This window comes from Crocodylus porosus, unplaced genomic scaffold (genome assembly GCF_001723895.1).
Source record: "Crocodylus porosus isolate Cpor-Errol unplaced genomic scaffold, CroPor_comp1, whole genome shotgun sequence".
In the NCBI taxonomy this organism is placed as follows: domain Eukaryota; kingdom Metazoa; phylum Chordata; order Crocodylia; family Crocodylidae; genus Crocodylus; species Crocodylus porosus.
The window spans coordinates 8,056,081-8,075,017 of NW_017728906.1; the positions used below are offsets into that span (position 1 = coordinate 8,056,081).

An 18,937-nucleotide genomic window follows, 5' to 3' on the forward strand; every position below is an offset into this window, starting at 1 on the left:
TCCAGGTGATAGGTCACCTGGTCATAGAAGGAAATGAGATTGGTCAAGCAAGACCTACCCACAACAAACCCGTGCTGGCTATCCTTCAGGATGTTGGTGTCAGCCAGTCCATTAAGGATGGCCACCTTCCCCGGGATAGAGGGATTTTACAATCCTCTGAGACCTCACCTGAGCACCATGAGTGCTCAAACAGTCATGTCAGTGGCTCTGGTATGACTCTGGGTAATTCTTTCAGCACCACTGGATGGAACTCATCCAGTCCCATTAAACAGATCCAGTCCCTCCAAGTGTCTATTTACTAGGTTGGCACTGACAGTTGGTGGTCTGGTGTTCCTCTTGCTTCTGTCAGTAATGCATTTGGGAGATTTGTTTAGATCTGAGTTCAAGAATACAGAGGTAAAAAAACTCATGGAAGAGCTGTTCTTTGTCCCTTCTGTCTGTCACCAACTGCCCTTGTTTTTCCTGTAGGAGTCCTATGCTGCCCTGCGCCTTCTTTTTGCTCCCTGTATACCTGAAGAAGGACTTTTTGTTCTCCTTATTTTTTGTCACCAGCCTATGTTCTAAAGTCCCCTTTGTCTCCGCCTTTCCCTCACTGGTCCAGGGTGGTCTACCTCTGCTTCTTGGGGGATGGGGGCTTCAGGCTGAGGAGGAACAAAGGGGTGCTGCCTCCTGAGATGCAGTAGCATTGTCATGGTGGTGAAGTGTTTCACCTCCTTGCCCCAGCTGATCTGCTTTTGGCAGTGCTGGCAGGTAGCATACCTGGGATCATCTGCCAGCTGAGAATGATCCCACACTACACTAGCCACCTGCTTCTGGGTTGAGGGTGGGGGTCCTGCTTTATCCCCATCCTCACCAGGCACAGGCACAACAACAGGAGGAGCTGAGCCACCTGCCCCCAACAACCTCCTCCAAAGTGCCTTCCAAAAGAGACCTACCTCTAGGGGAACTTTTACGGGTGTGGAGCACAAACTCAGATCCCCTCTTTTTCCCTAGAATTTCCTTAGCTATGGCCCTCAGCTCCTCTGCTTCCAGAACTAGCTCCTCCTCTGGCACTGGAAGGTTCACGCTGGGAACTGAAATTGGGGTGGAGACTGTCCTGCTGGCGCTGGTGGTTATTCCTGGCATTAGTGGAGGTGGTGCAGGTGCAGACACTGCTCCCACCTCTTTGCTCTCTCTTCTCAGTTTCTGTTTCCTGCAAGCCTACCTTCCGAATCTCCAAATCTTTCCAAATATTTTCCGAATCAATTTGGACCTTTTAATGGGTCTCCTGATTCAATTCAGATTCAGAGATTCGGCTGCCAAATCAGGCCAAACCTCCTCTGAATTGAATCGGCTACCGAAGCTTCGCATAGCTTCGCATAGATGTGCTAGGATGAAATAACTGATTCTGAGAGAGCTTTCTGGACATGGTACCCCAATGAGTGCCAATAACATTGTGTACTGGAGATTCCTTTAGTAATAGCAGTATTTTTTCACTAATATTTAAAATAAGGGATACTATTAGTTGACACTTCTGTAGAATGATGGGTGTTACTGTGGTGATTTTCAAAGGCTTGCTATATCACAAATTATATGTTTTCTTCCTGAAGCAAACTAATAGAAAGGCCTCATAAAGGTTACCCTCATTATCATAGTTCCACAACCAGAAGCATCAGGCACACTCTTCCTATATCCAGAAAGTTACACTACAAAATGTCATAATATTAACTGCACTGTTTGGACTGTGCATACAAATCCATACAAATTGTGAACACAGACCTAAAGATAATATTTCAACATTTGGCCTCTAGTTACTTGAAAATTTGACCTACGTTTCCAAAGACAAAGCAAATAAATATAGAAGATTAAAATAAATATGCCTGTGTAATGAGGAAATACAAGCAAAGTATAAAGGAAACAGGTAGCAAACTTTTACTGAACCTGGAAAGTAGGCATGTGTTCTTTCATTTCTGATTTCATTATGCTCCATAAAAAGGACTCCTGTACAACTTAAGACATATATTTCCAGATTTGTACTGCCTCTCACCTTCATTATACCTTCTCTCTCTTTTTTACTCCCACTTACAGCTACAAGCAAGCTTCCAGAACTTCCTAAAACAAAAACATCTCCCCCACTACGAAAACCTGCAGGAACACTGGGTAATGGCAACTTTTCTGTTTTCAGCTTTTCTGTCTTTACACTATGTAAAGAGAATTGCAAGTGTTTCTTAAGTCTTTTTACCCCCCGGTTTTTACTGGCACCTATCAATATGCTGTCCCTCTTTTTTTTTCATTTACAGTTACAAGCAAGGTTCCAGAACTTCCTAAAACCAAAACCTCTCCCCCACTTCTAAAGCCCATAGGAACATTGGGTAATGGTGACTTGCTCTTGGTTTATTTTGGGCTTATGCTACCTTTATTAAAAAAAGACACATGTTTCTTAACAAATCCTTTTTTTTTTACTTCAAATTTCTATTGACTCACATCTCTATTGTGCTCTTTCTCTTCCTCCTTTTTTTTTTCAATTAGTTACAAGCAAGCTTCCAGAATTTCCTATAACTAAAACATCGCCTCCACTTCTCAAGCCCACAGGATCATTGGGTAATGGTGATTTTTTTTCTTGTTTTCCGCTTGTTTTGTTTGCAACACTGTATAATAGAATGCTTTTTGCCCAGAATTCTATTGCCTCCCCTCAAAGTTGTACTTTCCCTCTTCTTTTTCCCTTACAGCTACAAGCAAGCTTCCAGAAGTCCCTAAAATTAAAACATCTCCCCCAATTCAAAAGCCCACAAAATCATTGGGTAATGGTGATTTTTCTTGTTTTGACTCTGCTGCACTATATAAAGAGAACTGCAAGTGCTTTGAGTATTTTTTCTCCAGATTTCCACTGGTTCATGTTAGTAGTGTACTTTCTTTTTTCTCTCTTTTTACTTACAGTTACAAGCAAACTTCCGGAGTTTCTTGTCACTAAAACATCTCTCCCACTTCAAAAGCCCATAGAATCACTGGGTAATAGTAACTTTTCTTGTTTTCAGTTCATCTGTTTATCCTACACTCTTTATCAAGAAAACTGCTGCTGTTTCTTAACAAATCTCCCTGCCCGCCATTTCTGCTGACTTGCACCAAAGCTGCATTTTCTCTCTCTGTCTCTCTTTCTTCCCCCCTCCCCCGCTTTATTACAAGCAAACTTCCAGAATTTCTTAAAGCCAAAACATCTCCCCCACTTCTCAAGCACACACGATCACTGGATAATGATGATTTTTTCCCCCTGGTTTCAATTTATTTTGCCTGCTGTCTTCTTCAAAAAACTGGTTTTTTTCTGTATGAAAAATTTTCCTTTTCCCCCTAGATTTCTTCTGCCTTTCATTGGTGTCGTTTGTCCTTTCTCTCTTTCTGTTTTCCTTTACAGTGACAAGTAAGCTTGCAAAATTTTGTAAAACCAAAACCCCTTCCCCAGTTCCAAAGCCCCAGGGAATATTGGGTAATAAGCATACCAGGGCAGCTATGCACCTTGAGCCCTGGTGGCACATAGAGCAGTGGCAGCTGTTATTTTTGCATCCCTCCCCCTAAGTCAGCACCGAGGACTGCTGCCCAAGTTACACCCCCCCTTTGTTTCTTGTTTTGTACTTTTCTGTCTGTGCTTTGCTATATAAAGAGAACTACAAATGTTACTTTAAGTCCATTTTTCTCCCCAGGTTTCTACTGACTCCCATCAATATACTTCCTCTCTCCTTTTTCACTTACAGTTACAAACAAGCTTCAAGAACTACCCAAAACCAAAACCTTTTCCCCACTTCTAAAGCCCACAGCAACATTGGGTAATGGTGACTTGTGTTGTTTATACCTTACTTCACTCCTTCATTTCCTTCACAATGCCTTAAGCTATGCTAAATGTACTGCTTTGTTGCACTGCTATAGAGGGTGATAATATGAGATTTATGGTTATTCTTGTTTAACTACAAAGCAGATGGACTTTCATTGTTGGTTAGATGTTTATTAACATCTTCCTTGGCCTAGTGGTTCTGCATATGCACAATTGATGCTATTCAAGCTTCAAACACCTTTCTGTCCTTCAGTGTTTCTTCTTTGGATTATTTGTGCAATATGTACCATAGAGGTTGGCTTGCTTTTATGTTGTTGTTTCAGGCACTTATTTTCTTTGAGCTTAGTGTCTTTTCAGTGACTCTTTGTAATTAAAGACCTGGTTATTCCTTTTATCATAGCTTCTAAAGAAATGCAGCCGATTTGTTCTGGATCTAAATCTTCAGATCTTCCAAAAATGCCACAGACAAAACCTGGTAATTACCTTGTTTCTAAATTTGAGCGCTTCAGGGAAAAGATCATTAAAATTATTTGTTGGTACTGTAGCCAGGTGGGTTTTGTGATTCACCATCTCAAATAAAATAGTGTGGTTCTTTGATGTATAATGTAGAAGCTATCAGATTTTTCTACATCTGAAAAAGTCATAGTTTCTATGTTTACTAAGAAATCTTGTTTTGAGCTTAGTGAAATGTTTTTCTTATGACAATGGAAAAAAATGTGATGATAAAGGGGTTAACCTTCAGTTGATACAAATCGTCAATTATTTGCTCTATGAGCTTTGTATTTTCCTTGTAAATGCTGTATTATTTTTAGAGGATGTCTGTATCTCTCAACTGAAGCATTGTTCCATCCAGCCCTGAAGTAATATACTGCAGAGTGACTATTAAATAATTAATTCACTTTTATTTTTTTTTTACTGATTTTAGTGTCTTACTGCATAGGTATTTGTATGGCCTATGTTTTCAAAAGTGAATATTAATTTCAGGTGTCTCAATTACTGCAGATTCATCTTAGGACATCTTAAAGGCATGAGCATAAGCTACTCCTCTTCTGTGAAGCAGGCCCTTGTAATATCTCTCTGGTTGAGCAAATAGAATCACGATTCACTTTTTCTTAAATTGAGGCCATAGCACCTGTTCATGCTTGAAACCCTGACAGCCTTCCACACAGACTTTTGTGCAGTGTTTTGCTCTCTCAGATTATTTCTGTGGTCCCCACTGAATTCAAGGGGAACTGGGCACTGTCCATTCTAAGGCAAAGTGTAGTAAGGAACTTAGCTTAGTATTTTATCCCTTTAGTATTTTAAGAGAAAAGTGTACCAACTAGGGTAACAATATTTGATAGACTATGTATTTGACTTTTCTTTGCTGTGTTTTAATCTTTTATTTTGAATTAGTATCAGAATAGATTAATTTTCATATTTAAAGGTTATTACATTTCTGGGGGTCAGAAGAACCCATTGCAAAGGTTTTTCTCTTTGGAGGGGAGAAATGGCTTATAGCTGTGCCTAGTAGACTGTGATCTTGGTGGTTAATTACTAACTGCATAAATAGGGTCAGGCTTGGTTAATACTTGGCTGGGGTGAGTACTGATTCAGTTTATTCTTGCAGTAAACTTTACTGAAGCCAAAATATATTAAGGGCATGTGTTTTCAATTAATTGCCAAATACTGAAATCCTTACTCAGGAAAATATCCCACCAACCTCAGTGCAAGTTTGGCTAAGCATGAACTGAGTAAGATTTTTTTTTTTAATTTGTTCCTGATTTATTATAATTTCTTACAGTTCTCTGTGCAGTATTTGCATGAGAAGAACAGGTCTTTCATCAATGGCATGGAGATAACTCTCTATTGCTATTGTACTGAAAGAAATCCCATTACATGTAGTTAGATTCAGTGCTAGAGAGAAGGATGTTCAGTAATTTGTTAAGAACACAGCTTGTTGAAATGTAGCTACTGATTTCAAATTTGCAAGAGATGGAAACACCACTCCGTTCTGCTGTGTAGTAGTAAGCTCACCTCACACTTGTTTTTCAGTAGCAAATATCAAAGAATAGAAGAATCTGGAAAAAAAACTGGCCTTCTATGTGCATAACTGATATCCTCATAGCTCTAAACCTTGCCGTTGGTGTTTAGAGAGAGTTAGCTGTGTTAGTCTGCAGTCAGGCAGAAGGCAAGGTGGGATGTACCTTAGGGACTATTTTGTTCAGAAAGGCATACAGTTTAGCAGGTGACAGCCTACTTTATCAGATACTAGACACTGGTATCTAGAGAAACATATGTTAGCTGGTTTGGGCTTAGTTGGTGGGAGAAAATTCCCAAAGAGAAAGACTCTCAGAGAAGTCTGTGCTCTTGCTCTTGCAGTTGACTTCAGTGAGCTCCGTTAGGGCTTTGCAGGTCTGGGCCTTTGAGTACTTTTGGTGTAACGCTCCAGTGTTCCTTCCTCCCAGATTTGAAAGCTAAAGTTCTTTACCCAGAATTTTTAAAACTGGAGGATAATTTCTGTGAATCTTCTTTTAAAAGCACTGTGGGCACTGACAGACGTGTAGCTTCCTGGTCTAACTTATGGCTCAAAAGACATGCATTGAGGGTGGGGGATTGAGCTGTGCTTCAGAGCCAATTCAGTCGAGGAGTTGCATGTCTGCAGCTTCTCTCCTTTAGTTCCCCCTGCTTTCCCTCCCGCCAGTGGGGAGGGAGTTCAAGCTGTGGTTTTCCCAGACTGTGCTGGAGTGGGAGTGGGTGGACTGGAGGCTCCAAAGTGAAGCACCTTCATTAACTTTTGTCTGCTTGGGCAGCTGGGCTGATGCAGCCCAGCCCTCCCCCCAGCACTATCTGTACAATGGGAGCAGGGCAGAAAGCAGGGGAGAGAGGTTGAGGTTTACGCAGCCTGTGCATGAGGGGAGGCAGGTGGATGGGAGCCCCCCTCCCTTGCAGAGGGCACAGATGTAGAGTGCTTGCAAGGAGCTGATTGGACAGCAAATGTAACTTCTGTTTGCACCGTGTATTTTCTCACACATCCCCAAATAAGACCCACACCTTTGTTTTTGGAAGGCAGAATGTAGGAGAAAGTATTTCAGAGTCACAGCCAACTGTGTGACAGAGTAGGTCCTCCTGGAAATACAGTGTCCAGGAATGTGGCATCCCAGGATACAGTCTAGGTAAGGCAGCAGGAACTTCCCGATGTGACAGGACAGTAAGAAGATTAGATCTCAGTTCTTTAGAAAGCCAGTAGGTAGGCTGTTACTTCTTTACTGTGAATAGTTCTTTACATAAATTATTCCTGTAAGTGACAAATTTAGAAAATAACAAAACTTTCTGAATTTCTGTGCCACAAAGCCTCATTACGGTACTACAGATGGTATCTTCACTTGCTCTGAGCAAGCTTAGTTGCTGCCTCTGACACAAGCTGCAGTGCTTGGCCAGTAGCTACTGCAGACACCTTAGTAAATATATGAATGTTAAGATTGGATGCTACCCCTTCTGCTTGCTGTGCCAGAAAGAAGTGGAAGCTATCCTGGTGGCCATTAAACCATAGTGTCTACTTGCTTCTATTCCTCCATGGTTCTGTTGCACTGAAGAAAAAATGAGCTTCCACACTTAAGACATGCACTCCAATTTTGGAGGGCTGAATTTAGGGGGAAAGGTGTGTGTGGTATGCAAGTAAATGCAGTATGCAATTTATGTCCTCATTCTTCCTCTATTAAATTAAATGGAAAAAAATCTCTCATACAATAACTTCAGTATCACATTGCTTTTCTGGATGATATCTGACCTATTTGCCTAGTCAGAATCTTCCAATATAATTTTTTAATATTACTTTTTTTTAAAAGTTAAGTCTTAATAAGTAAGCTTTATACAGTTTATCCCTGAAAAGTACCACATTCCTCATAAGATCAGCAGAGAGTAACATTTAGTTGTATCTTCAGATGTGTAAACCATGTTCTGCCCTATGTTCTCGAGAATGTTTTTCTTATTTATTTTTGTACCTGGATTATACCAGGGGGAGACATCTCTTTTAATTTAGAAGCTTGATGGGTGGCCATCAGGCTTTGAATTCAAACCTTTTTTTTAAAAAGGCATCTTTATTACATGGCTACAGTGTGTTGGGACATCCCTGGAAGATGTCTCGTGGCTCTTACTGTACATGAATGAAATTAATGAGAGTCCTGCTGCCAAAAGCTGTGAATCATGTGCCTTCTGTTTGTATAGTGCTCATGATCACTATTTCCTTCTTCTCTGGAATCAGGATATTAACCTGAGATCACATCTGTTGATATGATGAGTCATATAAAATCTAATTGCAAGTACATGTGGGAGCTGATACCTAACATATGAAACAGAAAACTGTTTGCTTATTGGTTCAAATTTTCACTTATATTCATGCCATTCTCATTAAAAATTAGTTTGAAACCTAATTAGTTGGAATATTTTCCCTAAATCCATGGGAATTTTGAAGTAAGGCTTTGGGATGGCCTTACCTTAAAACCTCCTATCTCAGTTATGTAGTGTAAAGCATGGATTGCTTTAAAGAAAAAAATAGATAGTATAAATAAATATCTATGGCTGTTGCAAGCATAATTATTGGGCAGTATGGTATTTATTAATACACATGAGTATTTTATTGCTGTCTAAGAGGATCTTTTTATTATTATCAAAATAACATGTACTTGCAATCAGCAATGCACAATATCTGCTTCACATCTGCTCCTATTGAGACAAAGACTTTAGATTACCCTCAAATTAAAGATACATAATCTTAAATTATTTAAGAGTTAATTAGTCAGGAAAAGAGATGACTGAGAGGGGATTCCATAATAATCTTCACATGTGTGAAAGGTGGTTTCAGGAGGATGGTGTTAGACTATTATCTAGATGTAGACAGAAATGCACTATGAGTTAGACTAACCAACCACTTCATAGAAAGCGCTATGAGTTAGATCAACCCTCCGACCCAACACACATTAGCTGTTGGCTCAGGAGGGTGGGGCATCAAGCTCCAATTCGGAGCCAATACAGTGAGAGAGTCTGTGGGTCTACAGACTCTTCCCCTAGCACCAGCCTACCTCTCCCAGCTCCAGTGTTGTCTCATTATGGAAGTGGGAGAAGGCAGGGGGCGGAGGTCCATTCTGGAGTACACCCTGCCATGCCGGAATAGCAGGGAGGTAGATTGCGGGGGTAGGGGTTTGAAGCTACAGTCCACTTGCCTCCCAGCATGGCTGGGCAAACCCCAGAATGGGCCTTCCTCCCATGCCTTCCCCCCTTCCATACTGAGACAGTAGGAGGGACGTGGCTGAGCTGCTTCAGCCCAGCCACCAGAGTAGACAGAAGTTATTGAAGGTGCTCTGCTGTGGTGCACCTTTATTTGAACACTCATAATGAGGGTTAATTTTTCTTGCGATTAGAGATATCTCTGCAGCTGTGCTCTTCTGTTTGGGTACTTTCAAGGGGTCAAGCACCTGACAAATGTAATTTCTGTCTGCACGTTCTGTGGCTGTGGAGAACAGGGCAAGTCTTAGCAGTCTTAAGTAGCAGCAAGAGAAACTGAGGTTGGATAATATGAAGAATTTCTCACTATGCAGTGAGAAAGTTCCAAGTGTTCCATTAAAAGTATTCCAAGGCTTGATTTTATTGCATTTGGGAGCGCTACAATATGAAAGATATATTCCTTGGCTAAGTGCAGATAGTCAAAAAGCCTGGGGCTGAATCAATTCAATCTTTGCAGGTTAGTCTAAACAGCATAGATTGAACTAATCAACAAGTGAACAGATATTCACTTTTAATTCCAGAAATGCAGCCACATGCTTGCAGTGGCTGCAGAAGCCTGGAGGTACTAGAACATGCCTCACTGCTCAGCTGAATCAAACAGATTGGGCCAAAGCTAGTCTGCCCTGCCCACCCAGCAAGGACAGGTTTGCAGGAGAAGTGCAAGCATTCTGGGATGCTGGGGAGCTGTGAGATAACTTGAATCTGGAGGGGATTTTGGACAGAACTTCAAGAAACCAATTTAACTTAAATCAGTTAAGTCTGACACTACATTCACCCAGGTTTACCTTAAACCTGTTTGAAAGTGGCTTATGTGCATTGAACTCCTGTTGTGTTACAGATTTGAACCAGTTTCTGATCACTTTTACTAGTTTATTTCTAATTTAGGTGCCTAACTCTTAAGTGTGTCAGGCCCAGACTACTTGAACAGCCAGTTGATGGATGCAATTTTTTCACAAAAAGAAAAATTACTTAAAAAAAATTAAAATAGCTTCATTATCAATATGAACATATTTGCTCTGTTTAAAACAGTGACTTGTGCAAAAGCTGCTTACGTCAGTGTCTCAAGATAATGTCCGTCTTTGCTCTTAGCTATCCTGAGACCAACTTCGCAATCCACATCTCTCCCTCCCATGGAAACCCCAAGGACATCAATGGGTAAATCTCATGCAGTTCCATTTTTTTCATTCTCTTGGCCTATCTTTGTTCTGTAAAGAAGAATGCTTGGAGTCACTCAAACACCTTGTCTTCCATACTTGTGTGCCAGGCTTTTTGTTTGATTTCATTTCAACCACTACTGCATAATCAACAGTGAAAAGCACTTTCTCTAGTGACACTCTGCCTTGAATCACTGTGAGCTTATTTGTTTTTTACATCTCAGCAATTCTTATTCCAAAGAATTTCAATAAAATACGATTCTAAGATAATAAGAATTCCATTCAGCATGGGATGTTGGAATCCCATTGCCTGTGCTTTGTTCTGCACACAGCCTCATTCTTCATGTTTCACAGTCATCTCACAGCTGACTTCCATGTCATCAGTCATCTTGCTTCACCCTTGTGCCAGCATCATCTTGAATTTACAATTTCTGTCTGCTTGGTGCTGTTATCCTGCTGACTCTGAAGTCCCTCAGCATTTTAAACCCCAATTGTCTTTTCAGCTTTTGATGAAACACAGCTTGTTTCTTCAACAGCCAAAATGCCTGGCATCACAGAATTGCCATCGACTGAATCTGGTAATGGTATTTCTTGAAAAAATTAATTCTTACAACAAGCATTTTCAAAAGAAACCTCACAGGGCGTGTCACCAAGTAATCAGTTTAACTTGTCATAAACTCAGGATAAAAATAGCTGCTAAGATTGGTGTTCTGGATGAAATAGTATGTTTATTTAGAATGGTTTGTATGACATATTTAGAATAATGGATCACTCTGATGAAATTGTCCATTCTTTTTCAATGGCTTCTCAGGACATCCAGTTTGTAAGGTCAGTTACTTTAAATATGGTAGATATTGAGCAATTAATGCAAAATAACATGATATAATATTACATACATTACAGTTTTTGTGCCTTCAGATGTCAGTGGGTACTAGTTAATCATGTAAATCCAGTTAAGCAACTACTTTAAAATATCTCAGTTTGCAGGTATGCAGCTTATCCATAGATCCCGTGAATACCAGTGAGAGCTGTGTTTGGTATCTTCTGAAAATTGGACCACCTTTTTAGATAGTCAGGACTTATTTGTGCTGTGAAAATGATCTGATATTAGAGATTCAATGTAAATGACAGTGCTGAAAAAGGTGGAAGGGCCTGCGTTCTCTGCTACTTTACATCTTGTGTTACCCTTTTCACTTCTGCAAGATAAATGAAAAATGTGGTTCAAACATGAACTCACATTGCATTACACAAAGCAAGGCCACAAAGTGTGGAGTAGAGAAGAATTTGACCCAAAGTCATTTTTTTTTAATAATTGGCTGAAGGTGTTGTAACTGGACCAAATATTCTCAGTAATTCTATCAAGTTTATTGCTGCATTGTGCATATGCAACTTTCATAAACTATATAGCAATTCAAAATAACAACCAAGAAAAGGAAATGTTTGTGAGCTGTATAGTGTGATCTAACAGTCCTAAAGTAAATGTGATTTTCTTTCTTACAGTAACTGTTCGAACAACTCTCAGACCCATTACACCTGGTGCTAGTAAAAAGGAGTTTGGTAAATAAGGGTGTTTTCTTGATACCTAATATAACATTTTTAGGTTTTTATATCATGAAATCCAGTTCTGCACTGCATATTTCTCCTGTTCGTGCTTTCAAAGCTTATTCTTTCAGCTTTTGCTTCCTCTTTCCATATATGTTCTGAAACTTTAACTAGTTTTCTTATACAACATCCTGAATACACACACAGTGCAGCTGTACCTCTGCTTGTAGTTTTGACTGTTATCCTCTGTATGAGCAGAAAGTTCTGCTTCCTTTTACTGCTAAGCATTTAATCCAACTGAGGCCGTTTGGGATTGTTGTCCTTAGACTATTCCAGGAAAAATACTGATTTTTCATGGAAAGGATGAGTTTAGCAGCTGGTCATCTGTCTTGTCTCTGCAGGTTGATGGCATGCACTTTTGGATCTCAGAAAAGCATTTTGTTAATATCTTGGACACTCTTTGGGGGATTCCTGGGTAGGCTGTTGGGTTTCATGTACTCTTTTAAAGCCAGTGAAGCAAAAGGTCATCTAGATGATAACACTGTACTGAAGCACTTCCTGAGCTGTTTTTCCACTGAACAAGGGGAATTTAGCTTTTCCTCTTTGTTAATATTACGTAACTTAGTAGTAGAGGGAAAAAGTTGATTGTTGAGCTGGTCAATAACTTATCAGGCATTATTATCAAATACTCATTGTTTAACCTCTCAACCTTCTCTTGACCACTTCAGGTCCATAGACCTTGTTCACCACTCCAGATTTATTTTTATTTTAACTCTATGAAACTACACCATTTTAAAACTAAAATAATAAAATGGCTAATCAGGGCTTTATATTAGTGTGTAAACAGCACTTTGTATATTCAGCTTTAAATAGAAACAATCCTGTAACCTTCACCCCATAACACACATGCTTCTAATTAAACTTTGATATCTAACATTTGTGGTTTTTAGTTTATTCAGTTGAACAAAAGTGAATAGAAACTCATTTATAGCTTTTAGAAGAGTCATCATCCCCCACCCCCAATATATTTTTGGCTGTGATATGGAAAAGCTTTTCTGTGAAAAAGTAATGCTTGTTGAGTTTGGAATTAAATGGTTTAGAGAGACCACGTGTTATGTTATATATGTGTTCTCCATTAGGCGTTGATTGCAATTAGTTCAGCCCACCCAGATGTAAAAGTCTGTATAAATGAAAAGTAGGAATGAACGTTGATCTTATAGGATTTAAAGCCATATGTTAAAAATGTAAGTGGTTGCACAATTTGTGGGCAGCTGGAACTGTGCTAAGTAACTTAACACAGTTCCAAGTACCAACAAATCTTGTAACCACTTACATTATTTCCTACTTTTCAGTGCCAGAGATGCTACTTGTAGGCATACTCACCATTTTCTAAAGCATGTTAACTGATCCACATCACACAATTTCAATCAAATTTCAATTCCAATTAAGGGTTGATGGATGATCATTGACCATCATGGCTGGGAGTGCTGGCTATACACAATCTATACACTTGACAGCCCCTTAACAGACCCAAGTCACAGTGTCTATGTGTGAATTTATGCATAATTAAGCAATTATGCATGTCAGTGCACCTTAATACACCTGTTTAAGCACTGCTACATTGTTACAAACCTACCAATAGTTATCTAAAGTGCTGTTCCAGAAGTCCTAATGAGTGAAATTGACCCGATGTTGTTGGCACATTTGACTTTATGAAAGTGTTGCTATGTGCCTGATGGCCTCTACTGGGCGCATCTACATGACACGCTACGTCACCATAGCAATGTGCTATACCACCACAGCTCATCACTATGGCAACATAGTGTCAGCGGGCACAAACTGTGATGCCAGTGCTGTGTCACCATAGTGACAAGCTACCTCACTATATCATGTAGTTATGGCAAGTACTAGATGACAGTGCAGTAACAACTGTCCTGTGGGGGTCACATGTAGACACACCCACTGTGTTGCAAAAACCCAGCTGAGTTTTGCTTGTGTGGATTGATATTTGCAGTGCTTATCTGAGTTCCTAAGGACTGTTTTTCCTACAAACAACATCATATATCCATCTTAATACAGTTCAAATTGCTGAATTTGGACTACCCTAGTCTGCATTAACTTTAATCCTCATTCAGTGAGGATTAGTTCACTCAGACTGGAGCCAATTTTAATTCGGACTACAGAGGTCCATGTGTATATAGTGGTCGTGGTGTTTAGGTGTTTCACTGATATTTTTAGCTCTGTCCTTCAACATGTATTTTCCCCTGAAAGAGTCTTTAAATTTCAGAAGTATTCCAATTATGTCAGCACTAACACCACCAGTTTGAAGCATGAACAATTTAGACCTATGGTGTCTTTTTTTTTAACATGTATTTAATTCAAGCTCCTGGTCAGCTGTATAGAGAAAAATTCATTTTGTTAAATATTCAGTACCCTTCATTATTCAGTTGAGTTCCAAGAAAGCTCGCATGCAATTCTAGTCTAAGTAGCCCTCAAGCAAACATAGGGAAAGCATGAGTTGATATTCCTTACTTTTCCAAATTAAAAACCTGACCAGCTTTTTGTGGGGAAAAGACTTCTTTGAATATCAGAAAGGAAAGTAGCAAACCAGATTTACTTACTGTATTTTTCTTTGTAGGTCACATTTACTACACAGTCAAACAATGTATTAATTTTTTGTTACCAGCTTATACTGAACAATATCCTTTCTATTACACCCGTATGTGGATGTTAGAGAATGTACTCTATTTCAGAAGTCTTTATTTTACTCAACTCTTGCGTACATGCCCATTAGGTACTCTACTGTAAGTCTGACATCCCTAAATAATATATTTAATAGAACTTCAATACTGCACCAATGGAGGTACAGGTATTGGTTAGGTCATCCTCACATCTCTGTGAAGCCCTTACAATTCTAATTTCTTACGTGAAAGATTGAATAACCATTTATTTCTCCAGGGATCGCCTGATCAAATTAATTTTTGACAGATAAGATGTACTTGTAAATCCCCTGCATGTCAGTGCACATTCTAGGCAGATTATGTTCTAGGGTTAACATTTTTAGAAAGATTTCATTTCAAAATCAGATGTCCATAACTCCCAGATTGTGCTTGTAACACCACACAGCAAGTCTTTTTCAGCGTGTTACCTGTCTTTAACATTGGCTTTCTGCTCTCATCTGCCTTGTCCTCCCTTTCTGTGTCAGTAATATTTGATGAGATTGTATTTGTGATTCATCAGTTAGTGCCATCTCCATTGCATCTATGTGTTCATGCTTGTCCTGGCAAATAAACACTGGAGCACGGGAGGGACCAAAAGTATAGCACTGTATCTTGACACTTGGTACAGGTTGTGTGCAGAGCACCAACTACTACATAAGATTAGTGTCATTTGACTTGGTACCTCCCAGGTGAGGACACTCCATGCCAGGACATTTCTGGCCTTGCTACAGTACTGCTGAAGGGGAGGGTTCAGTTCATTCTTGTACGGACAGAATCTAAACATACATTGCAATCTTCAGGTTCTTCAGTATTGGTTAGACTTTGTCTTGAGCTTCTGACTGAAGACAATTCTGTTCCATGTTGGTTCTCCAAGTTTTCAGTAATAAAACCCCAGTTCTTGTTTTTGTTTTTTCAGTTTCATATGACTTTCTGCATGTTTCCTCCATTCCCCAAACTCCAGAAACATCACATACAGAATCTGGTAAATTATGCTTACATTACTTTAGAAGCCTGATATTTTGTGCGGGGTATGTTGTTACTGTTTCCATTTAACTGGTTCCTAAGTGTCATGTTCTGCCTTTAAATTGTACAATTGTATTCTGGTGGTTCTGCTAGACGCAACGCAGGCTCGAGGCACGTGCTCCTGGTGGATGAGGGCTCTATTTGGTGTGATACTTGCCCAAAAAAGGAGGCAAGAGAATCAGAAAAGGACTTACAATATGAGGAAAGGAAAGCTAGGTGAAGTTGGGCTGATGATCCTTTCTTTGGGGAAGAGGGCCAGATGTACAAATTTACTGAAGAAAAGATATTGGTTGGTATCCAACAGTTTGTAGGAAGTGGCATACTTGTGGATGGGAACAAGTTCAGGCCAGTGCTCTATCAAAGCAGTCAGAGAAAAACTCAGACTCTAGGGGATTATCCAGCCCTTTTGGTGACTTTGTGGGTTAACCTTAGGTCAGTGAAATTAAATGTGAAGCCACTCCTCCATCTAAGGCAGATAGATAGAAATACTATGTGGAAATACATAACCATAAAGTAAGCTCAACACAATGTACTATTAAAAAGATATCTTATTCCACAGTGATAACTAACCTTGCTGTGACTGAGGCTCAGTGTTCCTAAATAGGACTAAGTAATGGCAGTACAGTAGGTAGATACTGTGGATATTATAGTTTCAAAAGAGAATGCAAAACCAAGACATTTTCCAAAAGAAACAGAAATAAAAGACTCTTTTGATTCTCTTCAATTTACTTAATGAGTGAGATTCCAGTTGAGATGCTATGTATTTCTTCTGCTTGGTAAAGACATTTAAAGACTTGTTGGCTGTCTTGTATATCTTGCTTTGTATTGTTCCTTAATCTCTCTGTATAAATATATATATATATAGCAAAGACCTATTCTAGCTACTGTAGCTCCTTTCATCTGTGCTGAAACAATTTTTTGACAAGTTGTTGAGATATGAGGTTGACTTTTTTTACTTTATTGGCTGGTTGGTTTTTTTGGACAAGCAGCAAGGGTTTGAAGGGACACGGTCTTATCATAAAATAATTAAGATGCTGTTTTTTATGAACTTCCTAGCAGTATTATTGGTGGGCTCTCTGGGATTCCAAGGCATCTTAAAAGTGTTCTTTAGCTAAATTAAAATGTAAAGCATACATCTTGCAAAGATTAATTTGCAACTTTATGCTGTGTGATACTTGCCCCTAGTACTGTAAACTAGGGACAGCAGCCCAGTATGAAAAGAAAAACCTACTTGTGGCTAGAAAACTACATGGCATTAAGCAGATTTATGTAGTGCTAAAAAGGGATACTTGTTGCAGGATGTCACTGTGTTTGTAATCAGTATTTCAAAGGTTGTTATCCATTTATGCAAATGTGTACACTATGCAGTCAGCTTGTTTTAGATGTAGTTGAAGGCAAATGCATAAATGCTTTCTTGTGCAAAACCAGATGCATGCAACTTCATTGAACCCATAAATAATCTTAGCATGTTCTAAGATAAGGCCTTTTTATTTTTTCAAACCCATAGTAAATGAGTTTGTTTCCTAATTATAAGGAGGCCCTCCTGTCTGTATAAAACACTTGCGGTATTGTTAGAAACTTGCAAAGCAATGCAATGCAGTCTCCTTCTCTCTCCCCACAAACCCCTTCTTCTGTACTCAACGATATGAAGTTACATCTTAAGTTTATTTACATTTTCTCTTTCCTGTAGCTACAAATAGTGCTGAACTGGAAACATCTACGCCTCTAATTTCCAGAATACCTCATTTGTTAGGAACAACAATGGGTAATAATGACGAATGCAATTTTTTTGCTTAAATTAACTACTTTTTTGTCACAGCTTATTTCAGGAACTTTTCCTTGTTTTAATTTCCTACCAACACAAAAATTCTTATCAGTTGTCTCAACAGTTTTCATGGCTTTACTCACTACCTTCTTTATGGAAACCAACATGCAGCCTGTGTTTTGCTACCAAGGTTATCACCTATGATGCTGCTTTGCTTGACATCTTCTTTTGTCTGTGTCCAGACCTTTCATTTTTTTTTAAAGTTTTTGTACCTGATTAAGCCTAATGCATGAAACCTACATTAGAATGGGTTATTTGTAAATAATTATTTGCCTAGAGAATTAAGCATCTTCTTCTGCTGGCAGAACAACCACAAATTAATTAAAATTGTTCCAAATTGCTCAACAAATTTGTTTGCCATTTTTTACTTTCATAGATTGATCCATATTTTGCTGTGTGTATTCATGATGCAAAGGAACCTTCATTCTTTAATAGTATAGATTAGGGATGCTCAACCTCTGGCCTGTAGGCCAAATGCAGCCTGCAGAGCTATGGTGCCCAGAAGGCTCCTTGGGTACTCCGTAGGTGTCCACAAGGCTCCGGGAAATTTGGCGAGGGGGGAACAGTGGAAATAAATACAGCCACTCTCCCTGCTTCCGAATTCCCAAACCCTGAGCCCCACACAACAGATTGGGGCCAGGACAAGCCCCCTCCCGCAAGGCTGGATCAGGCTGGGCCATGCCCCCTCCCCTCCACAGGGCTGGGTTGGTCCTGGGCCATGCCCTTTCCCCTGCGGGACTTGGCCATGACCCCTCCACCCCCACCCTGTGGGGCTGGGTTGGAGCTAAGATGCCCCTGGAGCTAAGACAGCCAGATAGGGCCCTGCCATGACTGCCCCATGCTGGATTAGGAACATCAGTTAGATCTGGCCTGCAGATGGCCTGGGCACTGCCCATCTGGCCTGCCAGCCAAAAAGGTTGAGCGCCATTGGTTTAGGTAAGTAATGTGGTACCATTTTTTATTCTGGTCAAGCAACTTGGGACACTCTATTTCTATGCAAATTTCTCTTTTGTCTTTTAAACCCAATCACAAAATGTTCACAGAAAGCAAAGTGCTGCAAGAGTTTTCAATCCCAGAGAATATCTGTAGGCATATTATTTTCTTTCCAGCTTTAAAGATGTGTATCCTTGCCATTGTTCCTTGAATGTTTGATGCCTGTAGTATCCGAGCAGACTTTGAGTCGCACACATTTGCATTGTTGTATTTTCCACATGGCTTAATGTCTATGAATTCTGCTATTTGAGGTACAATTGGCCTTCCATGCACTGTGGCTGTTGTTTCTGTTTTAATTGTCATTTTCAACCACTAGCCCATTCCAATCTACTCCTCCTCCTTTCCTAGTCTAAACAATGCTCACTTCTTAAATTGGTCAGACTGCTCAGTTTAAATCTTGGTGCCTCAAAACAAAAATCTCTAAAATTTAAAAATATCATAATAAACATTATTACCTCTTTCTTTTTATAGTTTTCACTGATAAGCAGCCTGTTCTTCCAAGCCCCACAACATCTGATGAGCCTGAAATTTCAGCTCCCAAACCAGGTACAATAATTATTACCCAGTCCTTCCCCTTCAGAGAATCAGGGCTTGATCCACAAGCCTCTGAAATCAA

The 18,937-nt window shown here is 39.7% G+C and overlaps 1 protein-coding gene and 1 long non-coding RNA gene across 8 annotated transcripts in view; one reads left to right on the plus strand and one right to left on the minus strand.

The window, feature by feature from the left end:
- Positions 1 to 18,937, minus strand: part of LOC109305646 — a 473,981-nt gene that overhangs the window by 385,421 nt on the left and 69,623 nt on the right. Inside the window, exon 2 of the long non-coding RNA XR_002099658.1 lies at positions 10,705 to 10,713. This is a non-coding gene — a long non-coding RNA (uncharacterized LOC109305646). The remainder of the gene's footprint in view (positions 1 to 10,704; positions 10,714 to 18,937) is intronic.
- The window catches only part of ABI3BP (ABI family member 3 binding protein), a 282,301-nt gene that overhangs the window by 141,342 nt on the left and 122,022 nt on the right, over positions 1 to 18,937 (plus strand). For 4 of the 7 annotated variants that reach the window (XM_019528652.1, XM_019528653.1, XM_019528655.1 and 1 more), the window contains exons 14-26: positions 2,068 to 2,139; positions 2,280 to 2,351; positions 2,509 to 2,580; positions 2,709 to 2,780; positions 2,917 to 2,988; positions 3,726 to 3,797; positions 4,203 to 4,277; positions 10,154 to 10,219; positions 10,722 to 10,796; positions 11,719 to 11,775; positions 15,397 to 15,462; positions 17,194 to 17,268; positions 18,793 to 18,867. In XM_019528652.1, the coding sequence (XP_019384197.1) occupies positions 2,068 to 2,139; positions 2,280 to 2,351; positions 2,509 to 2,580; positions 2,709 to 2,780; positions 2,917 to 2,988; positions 3,726 to 3,797; positions 4,203 to 4,277; positions 10,154 to 10,219; positions 10,722 to 10,796; positions 11,719 to 11,775; positions 15,397 to 15,462; positions 17,194 to 17,268; positions 18,793 to 18,867 (921 nt within the window). The remainder of the gene's footprint in view (positions 1 to 2,067; positions 2,140 to 2,279; positions 2,352 to 2,508; positions 2,581 to 2,708; positions 2,781 to 2,916; positions 2,989 to 3,725; positions 3,798 to 4,202; positions 4,278 to 10,153; positions 10,220 to 10,721; positions 10,797 to 11,718; positions 11,776 to 15,396; positions 15,463 to 17,193; positions 17,269 to 18,792; positions 18,868 to 18,937) is intronic. The other 3 variants (XM_019528654.1, XM_019528658.1, XM_019528659.1) reach the window with 3 other exon arrangements.